We start from the raw sequence: 19,275 nt of genomic DNA on the forward strand, positions 1-19,275 counted from the left end.
CTTATGGGGTGTTGTTACAGATTGAATGGTTTTGTGCTCCTCCAAAATTCATGTTGAAACCCCAAACCACCAATATGATGCTATTAGGAGGTAGGGTTTGGGGGAGGTAATTAGGTATAGATGAGGTAGAGGTTCGAGAACCCATGATGGGATTAATGTTTTTAAAGAGGAAGAGAGTAGAGCTCACTGTCTCTCTGCATGGAGGGCACAGCAAGATGGCAGCCATCTGCAAGTCAGGAAAAGAGCCCTCACCAGACACAGAATTAGCCAGCACCTTGATCTTGAACTGTCTAGTCTCCAGAACTGTGAGAAACAAATGTCTGTTGTTTAAGCATCCCAGTTTACGGCATTTTCTTACAGCAGCCAAAGCTGACTGAGACAGGTGTCTACTATGTATCTACCACTATGTTACATGTCAGGCATATAACAGTAAGCAAAAACAAATGCAGATCTTCCCCTCAAAGATCTTATAATCTAGAAAGAGAGCTAGATTAATTCCCTAAATACATGTAAAACTTTGATGTCTTATAACAGTGAGTTATGTCTACAAGTGAATAACAGAATAATTTTATTTAGTAAGGTCAGAAAAGGATTCTCTGAACAATATATAGGTACTAGCAAACACAATGGAAGGAGAGTATGTTCCAGGAGAGAGAACAAAAGGCACCAAAAACCTGTGACAGGAAGTGTGTATGGCTAGACAAGGGTTTGGTTCATTCTCCTGAGAGTAAATGAAAGAATCAATCTCTATATAATATGTCAGGTACACCCCAAAGTCAGTGAATGTTTATTTTGTAAGATCTGTAAATGATCAACTATGTGTTTCAAAGAGATCACTTTTGTGAAGTATGGAAAATAAATGAGAATGGAGAAAGAATGAAAGTAGTCAGACCAGCTAATGAGCTACTGCAGCATAGACAAAAATTATGTTGGAAGCTTGAATTTGATGGAGGAAATGGATAAATTCCAGAGATATCTACGAGATACTAGAGATCAGCTGGATATGAGAAGCGAGGGCGAGGAAGGTGTCTATGATACACTGAAGTTCTTGACTTGTCTGTGATAGATGGACGGTAGTACTAATAAATGATACACAAAAAAATAAGTTACTCCCTCCTTCTGACAAATAGATGTGCTGCAAATATTTTTTCCATATTGTTACCACATTAAAAAAAAAAGCAAACCTTTTCTTACAGCATTTTGTATTTGAATGAAATTTAAAGGTTGTATGAAGTCAGGTCTGTCAATCTTTTGCTTTAAGAAGAACTTTACCGACTAGCTATTGATATCTGTGTGGAGATTTAACTTTTACAAGACACACACACATAGAAAGAGAAAGATAGAAAAAGGAAAGAATATACACTACAAAGTTAACAGAGGTAGCATTAGGAGGAATTTGCTTTTTTAATTTTTTTAATTTTATTTTTTAGCCGCACTGTGCAACATGTAGTATCTCAGTTCCCGGACCAGGGATCAAACCCGCGTCACCTGCAGTGGAATTGTAAAGGCTTAACCACTGGACCACCAGGGAAGTCCCACATTAGGAGGGATTTGTATTAGCTGGGGTTTTCGTTGGGGGGGGGGATTTTTTTGTTATCCTGGTTTTCTGCAGCAAGTTTATTTTGTGTATGTATATTAGACCACAAAAATGGCTACCATGCCATTTTGTAGCCTGGTATTTTTACAATTAATGATATGTTATAAACATTTCTCCTTGTGCAAAACAATTTTTATGATCTTCACGGGGACTTCTACAAACAGAAGTCATATTTGAATTGAAGAAACTTTTTCTGTTTCACAGTTTTAAAAAATGTAATATAAAACTAATGAAGAACATTTATATACTACAAATAAATAAATAAATGAATCTGGAGCCAAAAAAAAATAAGATATTATTGGAGTAGAACCTGTGCTATGCTCCAGGGGAATATGTACGTATTCTGCTAGGCAAAATCTCAAACAATCAGAGATATTTACATAAAACCACGTATATTTTGCTTAGGTATTAGAAATCATTCACAGGATGTAAAGACAGAATAAAAGGAAGACCTCAGAGTGGCTGCAGTGCTAGCAGAGGGAAGCAGAGTCTCAAGGAAATAACAGGTCAAAGCCAAAATGAGACAATCCAAAATTTATATAAACAAGAAGGATGTTAAGAGAAACTAACAAGAGTAAAGTTCTGAAAACTGTGGGCAGGAAGTAGGGCCTGGAGCAATCCCTGAGCCAAAAGTTTAGGTATAAATATGTATGCATACAATTCACAAACCTCTCCATGACTCAAGAACTATTATTTGCAAATGTAAATAAAATAAATAAATAAAACCCCATGGCATTAATTCTTATTTACCATGAATAATCTCAAAAAGCCATTCAAAGATTGGTTGGGTGAAAAAAAGCATAAACATTTAAATTCTGCAGACTTTGGGTTTGGTTCCCACCTCTGTTTCTTGACAGCTGTGTGATATTCATTAACTTAAAAACATTTGAAACCTAGCTTATAGATAACTTACAGGGCTGTGTTATGTTTAAATGAGTTAATGTCTAAAAATAAAATTAAATTCTATCTGTTATCACATCATGCAAAATCATCACACTTAGAAAGCAATATTTAAGATAATGTGAAACAAAATACAGGCTATCTGGAATACCAGAAACTCACTTTGTGGGACCCTTGGAGATACTGAAAACAGATGGTCAGATTTCCTTCAGAACAAAAACGGCTGGGGTATTAAAAGCAGCTCATGGGACTGCTGATTAGGAAAAATACACTATATTTACTGTAAGATTTCTTGGGGGGGGAAAAAAAAAACTATGAAGATTTCACACAGGAGTCCCAAACTGAAAGTCAGAATATTAGGCTGTTTTTCAGATGGGTAACTTTTTTGAATGCTTCAGGGTTTAAAAAAAAAAAGGGCAGGCTTTTATTTGCTTAACAATGGTTAATGATGTCCTTAAGCAATACAAAAGAGGTCAACATAGGAGATGCCACCTATTGAATGATGAAAATCTTTATAAATTACTGAAGTGAAAAATGGTAAACTGCTAGGTTTACTGAGATTTATAATAACCTACAGCTTGGAGTCAATAAATAATTTTGGATAATTAATAAACCTCAAATTCAAGACATGATCCAAATGGATTTCTACAAAATTATTTGCATATGTGTGAATTTAAAAATCTAATAAAAGGTGTAAAACTTGTTAACCAAATTATCGGGTGCAACTTGGATGTGGTATATTAGATGGATAGGATTCTATCTGGGTTAGAATGATTCAATGTTAACTGAATTCAGCAGACAAATTTGACAGTCTCATAATTATCTTGGATTCTGAGTTTTGTCAAAAGCCAAACCACAGAAGAGATTGAGAAGGAGAAATAGTTCATTTTAAAAATTTGATGTTTTAATTAAAGCCCTTGTCTTTAAATCAGAAGCTAATGAGAACATAGTAATCAAAGAGACAAAGAGAAAGAAATTTCATCAGCAAGAGCTGAATATATTTAGTGTTCAAACTTAATGTACATTGTTTTATTTACTGTAGAAAAACTAGTATCAAGAAGTTGTTTTAACCAATACATGGATTTTTCATGCATTCAATACATGAATTTTTAAAATTCGAAACGTCAGTGCAGCCTTAAAAAAGAAGTTCTATCACACAGGTGAATCTCAAGGCCATTATGGCAAGCAAAATAAGCCAGTCACAAAAGGCCAAATGCTATATGATTCCACTCATATGAAGTGTCTGAAGTTGTCAAAATCATAAAAACAGCAAATAGAAAGGTGGTTACCAAGGGCTAGGGGAGTGGGGAGGGGAAATTAGTGTTTACCAGGTAGTTTTAGTATCACAAGATGAAAAATCCTAGAGATCTGCCCCCCAAAAATGTGAATATGCTTAACACTATTAAACCATACACTTTAAAATGGCCAAGATGATATATTTAATAATATGTTTTTACCACAATAAAAAAAAAACCCACAAAGTCAGAAAACCACTGAAATAGTTGTTTCTTGACAATTCAAATGAATTACTCAAAGTCATCCAATGAGACAGAAATTATGAAAACTAAGCTACCTGAACTTTTCAAAGATGGGTAAGAGAACATTGTACTATTAACTTCAAAAATAAATGCAGACTTCCTTGGTGGCACAGTGGTTAAGAATCTGCCTGCCAATGCAGGGGACACAGGTTTGATCCCTGGTCCAGGAATATCCCACATGCCGCGGCGCAACTAAGCCCGTGTGCCACAACTACTGAGCCTGTACCCTAGAGCCCATGAGCCACAACTACTTAGCCTGCGTGCCATAACTACTGAAGCCCACATGCCTACACAGCCCGTGCTCCGCAACAAGAGAAGCCACCGCAATGAGAAGCTTGCGTACCGCAACAAAGAGTAGCCCCACTCGCCACAACTAGAGAAAGCCCACATGCAGCAACAAAGACCCAACGCAGCCAAAAATAAATAAATAAATAAAATATATTAAAATATATATTAAAATAAATAAGTAAATAAATGCTATTTTCTTTTGGAAACCTCTGAGCAACATAAAATCAGTGTAAATAACCTTATGCATCTTTAGTGGGAATGCACTTTCCTATTTCATATTTGAAGTTCTATATCACAATAAAAAACAGCTGAAAGTAACTATAACAGTAAGAATCCAAACAAAAGTTCTGACCTGGAACTTTTGAAAGTTTTCTTTAAAATAACAGTTCTTTCCTTCAGCACCTGACAAATGTTGTGCCACTTCCTTCTGGTCTCCATGTTTCTGATGAGAAGTCTGCTTTAATGCAATGCCCCCTGCCCCAATGTTATAGTAGTTCCTTTCTCATTGCCTTCAAGATTTTTACTTTGTCTTTTGTTTTCAGAACTGCTTTGGTTTATCCTGTTTGGAATATGCTAAACTTCTTGAATCTGTAGGTTTATATCTTTTGCCAAGTTTGAGTAAGTTTTTAGCCATCATTTATTACTTCTTTAAATACTTTTCCAGCCGTGCCCTCTTTCTCTTCTTCTGGGACTCCAATGGCAAAAATGTTAGCTCTCTGGTATACTCCCACAGGCCCCTGAGGCTCTGTTCATTTTATTTTAGTCTATTTTCTCTCTGTTGCCCAGATTTGGTAATTTCTGTTGTTCTGTTTTTCAGTTCACCAATTCTTTCTTCCATCCCCTCCATTCTGCTGCTGAGTCTATCTGCTATTTATTTCAGTTACTGGATTTTTCAGTTCCAAAATTCCCATTTGGTTCCCCTTCATATCTTCTATTTCTTTGCAGACTTTTTTTGGCTGAGACTTTTTTTCATTTGTTTGAAGCATACTTGTAATTGGTTGTTGAAGCATTTCTGTGATAGCCACTCTATAATCTCTGTCAAATAATTTTAAGATTAATATCTCTGTAATCTTAACGCTGGTCCCTATTGTCTTTTTTTTTTTTTTTTTGCAGTACGCGGGCCTCTCACTGTTGTGGCCTCTCCCGTTGCGGAGCACAGGATCTGGACGCGCAGGCTCAGCGGCCATGGCTCACGGGCCCAGCCGCTCCGCGGCATGTGGGATCCTCCCGGACCAGGGCACGAACCCATGTTCCCTGCATCGGCAGGCAGACTCTCAACCACTGCACCACCAGGGAAGCCCCCTATTGTCTTTTTCATTCAATTTGAGATGTTCCTTGGTATGACAACTGATTTTCAATTGAAATTGGAACACTCTGGGTATATTATGAGACTCTAGATTGTGCTTAAATCTTCTATGTTAGCTGACTATATTTGGCCCTGCTCTAGCAGAAAAGATGGGGAGATGCCATCTCATTATTACAAGGTAGGGGTAGAAGTTCAGGTTCCCCACTCAGCCACCATTGACACTTGCGATGGAACAGCTCCTTGTTACTTCTGACTCCTCACCAAGCCTTCACTGATACCTCCCTGGCTAAGGAGGCTATGGGTGCCTCACTACTACACCCTATGTGGCCTCCACTGACACCATAAGGGGAGAAAGAGTTAGGCCTCTTTACTGATGGGTGGTGGTGAAAGTATTTACTCTCTACCAGGCCTCTTCTGACTCCACCCCAGTGGGGAGGAGTAGGAGCTCCTTTTTACGGCCAGGTGGGGGTGTAAGTCCAGGCTTCCCACGTGGTCTCCAGTGCCAGTTAGGGTAGGGCTAGTTAACTATCCGATGGGGATGAAAATCTCGGCAGGTTCTGTATCTGGCCTAATCTGACATCATAACAGTAGAGGTGCTAGGATACCTCATGATAGCCTGGTAATGTTGGAAGTCTCATGCTCCCTACCTGGCCTTTGCTAGTGAGGGTATGGGTGGGACCATGGTTTTTTTCTGCAGTGTTTGGCTGGAGTAGTTTTTTTTTTAAGGTTTTAGGGTACCCCTCTCCTAGTATTTGGCTAAAGAGGTTAGGGTTTTGTTGGGGCTTTTTTGGGGGGGGCAGTGTGGGGCCATTGGTGCTTCTGGGTTATCAGCTTCCTCAGTTCCAAGTGTGGTATATCTGAGGCAAAGAGAAAAGCCAGAAACTTACTCCTGTCATTCTTTGGATCCTGAGATCCGTAGCTGTTCTGTCTTCTCTCTTTTTTTTTTTTTTGGTCTTCTCTCTATCTTATAGAGTCTTTGTATATTTTATATATCATGTTCAGGGTTTTTAGTTGTATTCAGCAGGAGGAAAAACGGGAAAAACGTATCTATTCTATTTTCCAAGAAGCAGAAATTCTCATTTTTAATTGTCAGGAAATTATAATGTTTATAACATTACCAATTTTAACCTTTAAAAAAATTTCATTTTGTCAAAATCTCACAGGTAGAAGTATTATTTTTATACATAAACCCTGTTACTAGTCCAGTAACATGGACTAATGTACCTTGCCAAATACTGTGCTAAATTTCTGACATCGTGGTTTCACAATTATGCTACAGATACAATTAATTATGCCGATAGCAAAGACCAGGCTATTGTGTGTGAGAGAAATGAATCTATCTGTGAAAGTGGGCTCTATTTTCCAGTTATCTAGGCACCCAGATTGTCAAAACAAAACAAAACACAAAAACAAATTCAAAATGTGCAGAAGGATCTAAATTCCTCTCTTCTCTTTGCAAAACCACCTTTAAATACAGGAAATTCTGTAGCTTCTGTCTTCAGCATTTCTTATTTCTCTTAATTATTCCTCAGAGCAGTGACTATACTTCTTTGACCATGCACTAACTCCTGAAAATGCATATTTATTTATTAAAATCAATTACATGCACTACTGTCTTACTTTATTACTGTATCTCCCAATTCCCAGAGGCAAAAATCCTACTCATTGTGTAATAATTCTAAGATATACATTTTCCCCAAATTTTAATATTGCTGAAATCTTCTACAATCTATTGACCTTACAATCAATGATGTCTCAGCAATGGACAATGGCCACGACATGGTTGTCATCATCTGTCTTCATGTAACCCCAGTCACAGCTATTCATATTGTTTTCAACTTCAACTGATTTATGTGCATTCATACCTTTGATACCTTATTTACTGAGCTTAACTGTTACTTAAAATGTCTTCCTGGATGGTGTGTGAAACTTTTTGCTGATACCTTGTAGTAAGATCAAGAAAGCACCACCAACAACACTTGCAGAATGCTATCAGTGGCTTAGAAGAAAATCCCAAAGGCAACAATAAAACATTCTTAAGCAATGCTGCATCCAAGACACTACAATTAGATAAAGAATGATACTGTGTGTGTGGGGAAAAAAAACCCCAAGGTGCTTAAAAACAAAAAAACACACACACTGTATTACAGGTTTTTGTTTTTAACCTTTTAAATTGGTACATAAAATAATGACAATGTGTTATGACGATGGCATCTTAGATTTGATGAAATTCAGTTTACGCATTATAAACATACCCAAAGAAGTCCTGGCTTCCTATTGCACCTTTTTAATTGGCATCTCAAACTAGGCTTATTTAAATTCACATTCCACTACACTCGAATTTCCTCTGCTTCCCTCAATCTTGCTCTTTAATTCTTTAATACTAAAGTTAAAGGGCATCATTTTCCCAATTACAAAGGCTAGAAAGGGAGGCAGAATGGTGTAGTGTCTTAAAGTGCAGACTTGACAAGTTAGACTGTCTAGATTCAAATCCTAGCTCTGCTAATTATCGTGTGATTTCTCTCTATGACTCAGTTTCCTCATCTATAAAATAAGAATTATAATACGGGCCAACCATCACTCATCCAAACCCAAATTTCAAAACTTTTCTTTTTTTAAAATAAATAAAGAAATAAGTAAATATTTATTTATTTATTTATTGCTGCATTGGGTCTTCGTTGCTGTGTGTGGGCTTTCTCTAGTTGCGGCGGGCGGGGGCTACTCTTCATTGCAGTGCATGGGCTTCTCACTGCAGTGGCTTCTCTTGTTGCGGAGCACAGGCTCTAGGCACGTTGGCTTCAGTAGTTGTGGCACACGGGCTCTAGAGCGCAGGCTCAGTAGTTGTGGCTCATGGGCTTAGTTGCTCCATGGCATGTGGGATCTTCCCAGACCAGGGCTCGAACCTGTGTCCCCTGCACCGGCAGGTGGATTACTAACCACTGCGCCTCCAGGGAAGTCCTCAAAACTTTTCATATTTTAGAAATATAATATTGTAGATTATGCAACACCCTTATTGAGTCTGAGGCAGTACTCCATAACCAAACATGTTAATATTTTTGCAAAAAATAAGTTAAGTGGGGGAGAAACAAAGACTATAAATAGCCTCGTATCAGTTCAAGTCATGGTGAGTTGCCAAATGAGCCTACACCAAACTTACAATTTATTTTGTCATTTTTCAGAATTTTGAGGGTTTGGAATTGTGCATCTGGGCCTGTGGGGTGGTGGCAGCAATATATTTTCATGTAATTGTTAGGATGACCAAAATTATGGACTTAGAGCAGTGTATATTAAAGGACTTAGAGCAGTGACTGGCACACAGTAAGCACTCAATAAATGCTAGCTATTATCAGCATTATAACTACCTTTGATTTTTCCTCCCACCTTACTATCTAGATCCAGTGAATCACACTAAGCCTTATTAATTTTATTTTCCAAATTTCTTTCAGATCTGCCCCACTTCCAAGCTCACTGCCACTGCCCTGTCTCTAACTCCCTAATCCCTAATCTGTTCAAACTCCCTAATCAGTCAAGAATTGTCTTCTTAAAATACAGAGAAGGATCATCATGTTCCTAAAAACGCATCACCACTAAAGGTCAGTTAGCAAGGCATACAAATTCCTCTGTGCTGTAGTCTCAGTTCCCTCTTCCTGTCTTATCAGTTACTCTCTCCATATACCACTAACACTACTCTCCTCAAAAAACGACGACTCCAGGGGGCTTCCCTGGTGGCGCAGTGGTTGAGAGTCCGCCTGCCGATGCAGGGGACACGGGTTTGTGCCCCGGTCTGGGAAGATCCCACATGCCGCGGAGCGGCTGGGCCCATGAGACATGGCCGCTGAGCCTGCGCGTCCGGATCCTGTGCTCCGCAACGGGAGAGGCCACAACAGTGAGAGGCCCGCGTACTGCAAAAAAAAAAAAACCAAAACAAAAAAACCAAAATACATAGTCTGCTTTACACTAACTATGTATCATTCTTGACAAGAAATATGTAAATAACCGAAATGCATGGATTTGCCAACTCTTCTTGGTGCTCAAATACCCACATATCAAAGTAAATAGGACAAATGACTACTTCACTCTCTCCTGCTCCTCTCATCTAGCTAGGTCTGCTCTAAGACCAAATGATCAGATGATAGTTTTCTTTATTAAATGATCCAGGAGAACCAAGAGCTTAGCTATTTTTCACTAAAAGTAGTGACCAAAGATAGAATTATGAATAACAACAACTAATTCAGCTAACTTTACTGATAACTAAATATATGCCATAGATTGTGCCAAGTGTCTTATAAACACTATCTCATCTAATCTTCACAATAATCTTATAGAATAGGGATAAGCGTTAACATTCCTATTTTAAAGATGAGGAAACAGAGGTTCAGAGAAGCTGGTAATTTGTCTAAAGTTAATAGCAATTAATTAGCAGAGTTAAGATTAAAATAGAGTTGTCTCATTTCTGAGCTTGATATTAGGAATATTGTAACGTTTCTCATAGGTATGGTGGTGCAATTTATATAGTTCTTAAATTGGTAGGAATTTCTGATTCTTTTACCAAAAATAACAACATTATTGAATTCCAGGCAGAGGAATCAGCAGGTGCAGACTATGAAGCAAAATGCTTAGTTTGTTTAAAGGCTCAGCAAGGGGACCAGTTTGGCTAACAAAGACAGCCTGGAGAACGTGGAGAAAATGACATCAGAGAGGTAACAGAGGGTCAAACCACAGCCTGTAGGCCACCAAAACTCTGGTTTCTAAATGCATTATAAACCCACTGGAGGGTGAAGGGCTTTGAATTAAAATGTGATGTTATTCCACTTGCAATACTTTAAAAGGATCATTCTGGCTGCTGTGCAGAAAACAGATGGGGGAAAGAGGATGGTTATGGTTAGAATGATTCCAACTGCAATAATTTCAGTGAAGAACAGTGTCCAGGATCAGGGAGAAATGAAAGATGTGACGAAACAGTTAGATACTGGATATATTCTAAAGGATAAGCCAAGAGAAATCTTGAGGATTCTGTTGTATGTTTATGAAATAAAGGTTATAGTGAAGAAGAAAAGCCATGCCATAAATAAGCCACCACAAATATTTTAAAAAATTATATCCTTAAATAGCTGATTCTTTAATGATCAAATAACAAAGCTAATGAAACTTTTTCCATGCTGTAAATAAGACCATGAAGATGTCACTGAATGTCACTACCAGTATATTATAATGATATGAAATCTTCAGCAATGTCTTCAGAACTACTCCAAACGTGAAGAAAAATATGTTAAATGTACTAATTAATCAACATTCCATTCTATATACTATAAAACTACATAATGCTAGCCTAACACAGGGCTAATTTTCTCTGCTATTGAAAGTTTAATACAAACACTAAAGCTACTCAAGATAAAAGCATTCCTTAAACATCTGTGGCAGAAGGCTAAAAAAGAAATGTAGTGACAAAATTAAAAAGAGACAAAAGAGATTATAACCACATCAATAACCAAAGTGTTAATAAAACAAATCATTTAAGTTTTATTATTCAAATACAAAATTTTTTTTATTCTTATAAGTCATAGGAATTTTTGTTTATGTGAAAAATAAAGACAATGCCAAGGCTAAAGTTACAGTCATTCAAATAAATAACATTCACTGGTCCATCAAGAAGGACAAGCTGAATAAACTACAATGACACTGCACAACAGAGTACTAAATACTACACCTGAAGAGAACAATGAGAAATAGCTCTATAACCCACTATATAGTGGTCTCCAGGATAGACTGTTAAGTGAAAAAAGAAAACTGGAGAAATAGTGTATGATAGTCTTTCATTTATCTGCAAAGAGGGAATAATACTTATATTAAAACACAAACTGGGATAAAATATAAAATTTAAAAATGTTACCCATAGGAAATAGGGTGGTAGAGTAGGGACTGCCGTTAGAACCTGGTATTTTATGTAAATTATAAAACAAAATTAAACTGAACAAAAAACAAACTTAAACAGTGAACTTAATGGTATATCTAGTTAGTGGCATAACCAAACAGAAAAGAATTATTCCAAGTGACTTCAGCACACACAGTAATTTGATGGTATATTCCAAGTGGGATACCATAAGGACAAAAAGAAATGTCACCCCCCTCACCCCTGCCAAAAAAACGAAAACAAAATCCCAAACTTCAAACTGCTTTCAGTAATCATTATTATTGTGGTACTGTTATAAGCAATCTAATGTATATGTAATATATGATGAAGCAAATGAGTATTATGTGTTATTTTAATTCTACAGTTCTTGGCAACAAAGTAGGGGAGAAAGGAAATATTGATACAAGATTGAAGAGGTTAAAGAAAGACACCCTGATGCTGAATTTGAATTTGAAAGAATGATCAATGCAGCAGCAATGAGCATTTCTAGCACCCATTACAAGGAACAGGTTTCCTTAGAGAAATGGCAATTCCAGACCCAGGGCAGGAAATATAAAAGATGAGTCTGGAACATTTTTATACTACTAAAGAGCAAGGAAGCTTTTAAAGATCACTTTATTTGGTCATGTCCCAAGGTCTTAGAAGCCAACATGAAGAGACTCTTGTAGACCAAAGATGGTACAATTTGCTAATCAATAAGGGCAATAACTGCAATGGATTGAAATACATCAAGTACGTTTAAATGCATGTGCTCAAGTTATTTAGATCTCAAAAAAATCAATTAGTCCTTTTTGAGGGTAACTAGTAAACCAACTCATTATTTTAAAAATCAGTATATGCAGGGAAAGAATAAAGAATATATCCTGTTTTCCTATAAAACTTGTACAAGGGGTAACCAAATAGTAGAAATGAGGCAGTTTCCTTTACAAAAATATTTCAGCTAATAAAAAAGAAAGACAAAGTTTAAATGCTGCCATCGTAAAACTCCTATGTCTTCATCTAATTATTTCTTCATCTCATTATTCTTTTATCTATTATTTCTTTATTTTATTTGTTATTATTTCTTGGTTATTGAAAGCCAAGTCAGAGGACTTGGTTTTCAATGTTTTCCACATAATTTAAATATATAATTCAGTTATACTTAATGGCTAGAGTTATAATTAACCGATCGTTATAGACTGGAACAATAAATTGAATACATAATTTTTTGGGCTCCATAATCATTCTAGTATGTCCAGAAGTCATAGTTCTAGTATGTCCAATTTTACTTCTAGTCCATAGCCCAATGACATTCAACTACAACTTTTAGGGAAGAATACCTTGATGTGACAGTGAGAATTTTATACTGCCTGTATTAGTTTGCTAGTATTACCATAACAAAATACCATAGACAAAGTGGCTTAAACAATAGAAATTTATTTTCTCATAGTTCTAGAGGCTGGAAGACCAAGATCAGGGTGTTGGCAGGTTTGGTTTCTTCTGAGGCTTCTCTCCTTGGCTTACAGATGGCCACCTTCTAACAGTGTCCTTACATTGTCTTTTCTCTCTGTGTGAAAGACCCTGGTGCCACTTTTTGTGTCCAAATTTCCTCTTATAAAGATAGAGTAAGATTGGATTAGGGCCCACCCTAAGGGCCTCATTTTAATTTAATCATCTCCATCTATACAGTCACATTCCAAGGTTCTGGGGCTTAGGCCTTCAACATATGAATTTTGTGGGGACATGATTCAGAGCGTAACACTGTCAATTCAGCACCCCAAAGGAAGAGAATAATGTTAATGCGTACATTTCAATATCTGACCCATCAGTAAATAGTAAAACAATGCATATACTGACCATTAACACTATGCTCCCCAAACTCACTTCATTTATTCTTCCTCTAATCCACTCTGGTGAAGGGGCATTATTAAACAATCTCTATTTTTGGTTTTCCCTAAGACTTCTACCTTATTCATAGCAGGGAGATGTTGAAAGTAATTATTTTGGTGAAAATGTGAGAAAATTGAGCCAGAATATGAAGAGCTATCATTCATCTATTCACTTGGCTTTTGCTAGGCTAGAGATCAGATGTGAAATTGTTAATTGTCTAGAAACTAAACTGCAACCTCACATTCTTTGTTCTACTGTCTCCAATAGAGGTCAAAAATTTAGAACTCGCTGTATCCTACCTAATCATCCACAAATCCTCATAGTGAACTATCTGTGCTTCACTGTTTTGTTTTACCTCTCAGTTCAATAGGGTTGAATTAGTACTATTCTGTGCAAAATGTAGTTGGTAAAGAAGCATGTAAACAACTGATATGTTAGAGATGATGATGAATCAGCCAAGAACATTAGCAGGGTTTCTGGAAGAAGTGATTCTAACATAAACTGCTGAAGTCTGGTAGTACCTGGTCAAGTAAAGAAATGAGGCAAATGAATCACTATGAGCAAAGACACAATGATATGAACCAGCAGGGAATACTGGGGAATTGAAAGTAGTCTATATTGACAGAGTAAAAAATGTAGAAAGCAATATGGGAAACAAGAGCTAGGAAGAAGCCAGATCATTCCCATTTTATAAATAATATTAATCATAGAGACTAAGTAGCTCAGCCAAGGGCACAAAGGTAGAGAATGGCAGAACCAGGATTTGCAAACAAATTTAACTCCAAATACATCACTTAGCAGAGTGACTCCATGGTTTATAACTGTTGTCTCTACGTCATTATTAATAGGGCCTTCCTTTACCCTATAAATGCTCTGATTTGGGAGGTATCTTTCACCCTACCTCTTAAGCCACCATGCTATATGTTTTCTAGACCCAAGAAAACTAGGATTTTGGATTTCATTAACTTCTCTCACTCATTAGTGAAATTAATTACTGAAAGAGATAATGCTGGTGAAAATAATCATGCATTTAGAAGGGTTTTAGGCAATCATCACCTAACAAATAGCCCAGTATATATGAGAGTTGAACGGTCTTTTATAAAAATATTATCCTTATTTAAAAAAAAGAATCTCAGAGGGCAGAAAGAGCAAAAAAGGAAAACTCATCATTCTTTTAATTTTAATTTTGTTCAAAAAAACTATAAATTTAAATATAGTTGACCCTTGAGCAACATGAGGGTCAGGGGTGCTGACTTTCCCTGAAGTTAAAAATCTGTGAGTAACTTACAGTTGGCCCTCCACATAAGCAGACCCCCTGTACCTGTGGTTCCTCAGTATTCCTGGTTCCACAACAGCGGATTCAACCAACTGCAGATCACGTAGTACTGAAGTATTTACTGTTCAAAAAAATCCATGTATAAGTGGAACCATGCAGTTCAAACCTGTGTTGTTCAAGGGTCAATTATACTTCAGTTATACCACAGCCATTAATGCCATAAATGCCTATATAAAGGTAGTTAGATCAGCAAAACTATAGTCAACCTTGGTCAAAATAGGTCATTTTTGTTTGTATAAGTCCTATGAAACACATATTCCATATCCCACCTTCCAAAAAGAAGAAAAGTTGTAGTTACTCTACTGAAACTATTAACACCTGCAGCAGACTGCCCAACCCTCCTCACACTTATTTTCTGGCATTAAAAAAACTGAATATGCCAGATACTTGCTTCTCCCAGCAAAGACATGGGCAAATTACCAAGCCCAGGCCAACATAAGTCCCTTAAGGGGAAATCTGCTATAGTCAGAGGGCTCTCTAGGGAAGGTTTCCCTCCTTGACAGTCACAGAATATGGAGAAGATACTTTCCACTCCCCAACCACTTTTTATTTTGCTCTTGGATGTGCATATGTAAAAACACAATTCAGGAGTTGTGGCAATCATCTTGTAACCAGGAGGGAACAAGGCTAAGAATAAAGTGTATATTTGGGAAAGGCAGAAGAAAACACCTGAAGACTCCAAGCCCTGATGACAGCGCTGAGCAGCTTAATAAACAAACCTGAATGCCCTTCCTCTAAACTATGTATTATCCTGTACAACAAGTACCCTTTCTCTTTACGTCAGTTTAAGTTTGATACTGTTTACGTGCATCTAAAATCATCCCAACTGACACAATGGGTTGTTAATCAAGTCTACAAGAGGAAATTATTCAGGACAATTATTACTGTCTTTTCAAACTCAGAAGCATGAATTAAAAAGGAAACACAGGATTACACATCTGAAGAAAGAAGCTGGGTTTTCATTTTCCCAAAAAGATAAAAAAGATAATGGTCAAAAGTTAATACATACTCAGTATTTCCTATGTGCCAGGAACTATACTTGGTGCGTTATCTCAGTTAACCCTCACAACAAACCTAGAAAATATTATTCCCATTCTACAGAGGAGAAAGCTGACAATTATAAAAGTTATGCAACTTGCCCAAGGTCATACCCCTTGAGAGTGGTTGAGGAAGCCTTCATAATCCACATTAGTTGACTTAAGAACTTAAGTACCAAATATTTAAGGACAGCTGAAGATAAATGCACCTTAGCTATTTTTTTCTATGAAGATGAAATCCAAGCCCTTTGTTGAGCATGAAAAGAACAGAAAGGAATAAAGAGAACCACAATTAAAATTATGAATAACCACTGTTGATTTACAATGGCAAAAAGAATCCTTCATTTTACACATAAAGAAATCAAAGCCCAGAAAGAGGAAACAAATTATCAAAAGGTGTAGCGCAGTCAGTGTTAGAGTCAAATAGCTCAGATTTTCTGATTCCCAGAGCACTTTTCATTTCACCGAACACTGCCTCTCCTTTAAACTGGTATACTGTATCTCCAATACACATGGGGGCTGGAGGGGGGGGGGCGGGCAGTGTATGTGTGCATGAAATGTACAAAGAAATAAAACTATGAAGACTTACTAAGAGAGATTCACAGAGTAGGACTACCATATTTATTCAATATTTATTAGCTGATAAGCTTTGATGTGAGCAGATAGACAATAAAAATGTTTATGGTGCTGGATACACAGCAACAAGAAAAAATAATTTGATGAAAAAATTATTTTGTCAGGATATGTATACTTCCTTGTTAAATTTTTCAAGAATCAAACTTTCTCAGAAAGTACTCCCCTATTAAAGGTAGTTAAGAATACAATGACTATTTTTCACTAAATTTTCATGTTTTTAGAAAACAATCTTAATAAAAACTAAGCATAAATATACTGAATAATTGGAGAATTATGTATCATATTCTTTCTTTAGCAAAGTAACCTAATTCAGAATTGTTGTTAATTTCCCCTAACAATTCATGATTACGTAGGGATATACTAGATTGCTAAATATTAACCTTGAATCATTTGACAATACATACACTCAAAAGAAAAGGAGATGGGGCTGGAGAATGTGTACAATTACTCATACCAATTCAAAGTACCAAAAGTCAAAGATCGTAGGGAGACAAGAAGATGATCTCACACCAAGAGACAATATTTGGATTCCCATGATCTACTTATTTTCTTTCCTGGGAAGAATAATTTTTATGAATTAAGGTAATATAAGAGTTCAATCATTTATCCATAACAACAATTTCTATAAAATCTCAAGTCTCTAAATAGTATTTGGATAAAAACAAACACAGAACTAGCTTACTCTGCAATATCAAGATATCCACAAGAAGCAGCTGCATGTAGTGGTATCCAGCCTTCATTATCAGGTTGATTAATATTTGCTCCATTTTCTACCAGAAACTTCACCATATCAACATTGTCATCAATGCAAGCCTAAAAACAAAACAGAAAGCAGGATTAGAAAAATTTTGAATCAACACTCCCAACAACACATCAATAGAATAAAATTCCTATTTTGAAGCTTTTATAACATATTTTCTATAAGGTAGTCTCTTGCCATCTTGATTGTACTGCTATGAAGTAGGCCAATCGTACTACCTAAATTTTAATAGTCCTTGCTTAGATACCCATATAACAATACTGTATGTGACTAGACATTTTATGCCAACCCCATGAGGAAAACAAGTACATGTCAACATGGAAACAATCAAAACATTATAATTAAGTACCAATAATATCCTCTATAGCAGTGGTTCCCAAACTGTGGTCTGTTCAGGGAGTGGGATCCCTTCAGGGAGGTGACAAGGTCAAAACTATTCTCAAAATAATACTAAGATGGTATTTCCCCTTTTCACTGTGTTGACATGTGCACTTGAGGATGCAAAAGCACTAGTGGTAAATATGTTTCTGTCTAAGAATAAATCAAGGCAGTGGCAAAAAAAAACACCCCACAGCACTTTACTGTCCTTGTATTCACCACTCTGCACTCACAGGTTTTTTTTCTTTCCCAAGCTATTTTTACTTATGAATGTCCTTGACAATGCAGTAAAAACTATAAATTTTATTAAATTTTGACTCTTGAATATATATCTTTTAAATACTCTGTGGAATAAGACAGGAAGCATGCATAAAGCATTTCTTCCAAATATAATGACTGCCCTGAGGAAAAACACTTGTGCAATTAATTTGCAAGCCGATCTAGCCACTTTTTCCATGGAACATCATTTTAAAAAAATTTTTTACTGGGGTATAGTTGATTTACAATGCTGCGTTAGTTTCAAGTGTACAGCAAAGTGAATCTGTTATACATATACATATATCCACTCTTTTTTAAAAATTCTTTTCCCATATAGGCCATTATGGAATATATTTTTACTTAAATGGCAAACTATAGTTAGTCTAACTTGGATGTTGGCAGAAATTTTCTTGAAAATGAACAAAGTCTGTCAAAAAAAACTAACAGTATTTGTTGCCAATGATAAAATTCAAGCTTTCAGGAGTAAATGAATTAGTTATTTTAATTAAAAAATGCCATTTATATAACATGGGTAAAGTATTGCTTTAATTCATTTAAAAATGAATTAATGAATATATAGAGTCCTCTGTTTTACCCTCTAGTACTGTAAGTATTAATATATACAACCCACAGAAACAAAGCTCTTTGAAGTCCTTCATAATTTTTAAGAGTATAAAGGGGTCCTAAGATGAAAAATTTTGAGAACCGCAGCCTATAGTAAATAAGAAGGGAAATTTTTTCAATGCTTACTTTGTGCCAAGTAGTATGATTGGTGCTTTATCTATTTTACTGATTTGTATATATTATCCTCACAAAATCCCTCATGAGAATGGGAATTTTGCTGTATCCCCAGCACCTTTTACCATTCTTTGCATGTGGTAGGGGCTCAATAAATGAATAAATGAACAAGAAAGCTAAGATTCAAAGAGATCAAGTAGCCTGAATAAGCCACAGAGATGGGAAATGATAGAGCTGAGATTCTATCACAGATGCTCAGATTCCAAAAAATAAGCTCCTTCCACACTTAACACCATATCCACAGATGTTCCTATTTCAGCAACTATTTCTCACCTATTTTGCAGTCTCTGAAACAGGATATCATACACTCTAGGCACTTAATAAGTGCTTGCTGTATAAATAAAACCAATTTTCCTTTATCTATCACAGAAGCAAAAGAAAACAGTTTTAGTAGCTTTTTCCTAGGGGGGAAAAATGACAAAGTTGGTGTCAAGAAAAGCACTAAGGACAAAGTACTTTACACCTAAAGTGGAAAAACACTGACAAGTGTTTGGCTGTAGGCTCTAGTTCTGGCTCTGCCACAGATTTTATAGCTGTGAACAAGTAATTTAAACTTTTGGGGCTCTGTCTTTCAAGTGGAGGAGAGAAGCTGGTGGGTTACATATCTCTAAAATTCCCTACCATATTTAACATTCTTATATATCCATGATTCTTCCCTTTGGA

At 36.3% G+C, this 19,275-nt stretch overlaps 1 protein-coding gene across 9 annotated transcripts in view; it reads right to left on the bottom strand.

Moving 5' to 3' along the window:
* Positions 1-19,275, bottom strand: part of PPP1R12A (protein phosphatase 1 regulatory subunit 12A) — a 151,215-nt gene that overhangs the window by 74,188 nt on the left and 57,752 nt on the right. For all 9 annotated transcript variants that reach the window (XM_082665353.1, XM_082665355.1, XM_082665352.1 and 6 more), the window contains exon 2: positions 17,101-17,231. In XM_082665353.1, the coding sequence (XP_082521479.1) occupies positions 17,101-17,231 (131 nt within the window). The remainder of the gene's footprint in view (positions 1-17,100; positions 17,232-19,275) is intronic.

The sequence above is a fragment of the Grampus griseus genome (genome assembly GCF_964374135.1).
Source record: "Grampus griseus genome assembly, chromosome: 11".
Classification (NCBI taxonomy): domain Eukaryota; kingdom Metazoa; phylum Chordata; class Mammalia; order Artiodactyla; family Delphinidae; genus Grampus; species Grampus griseus.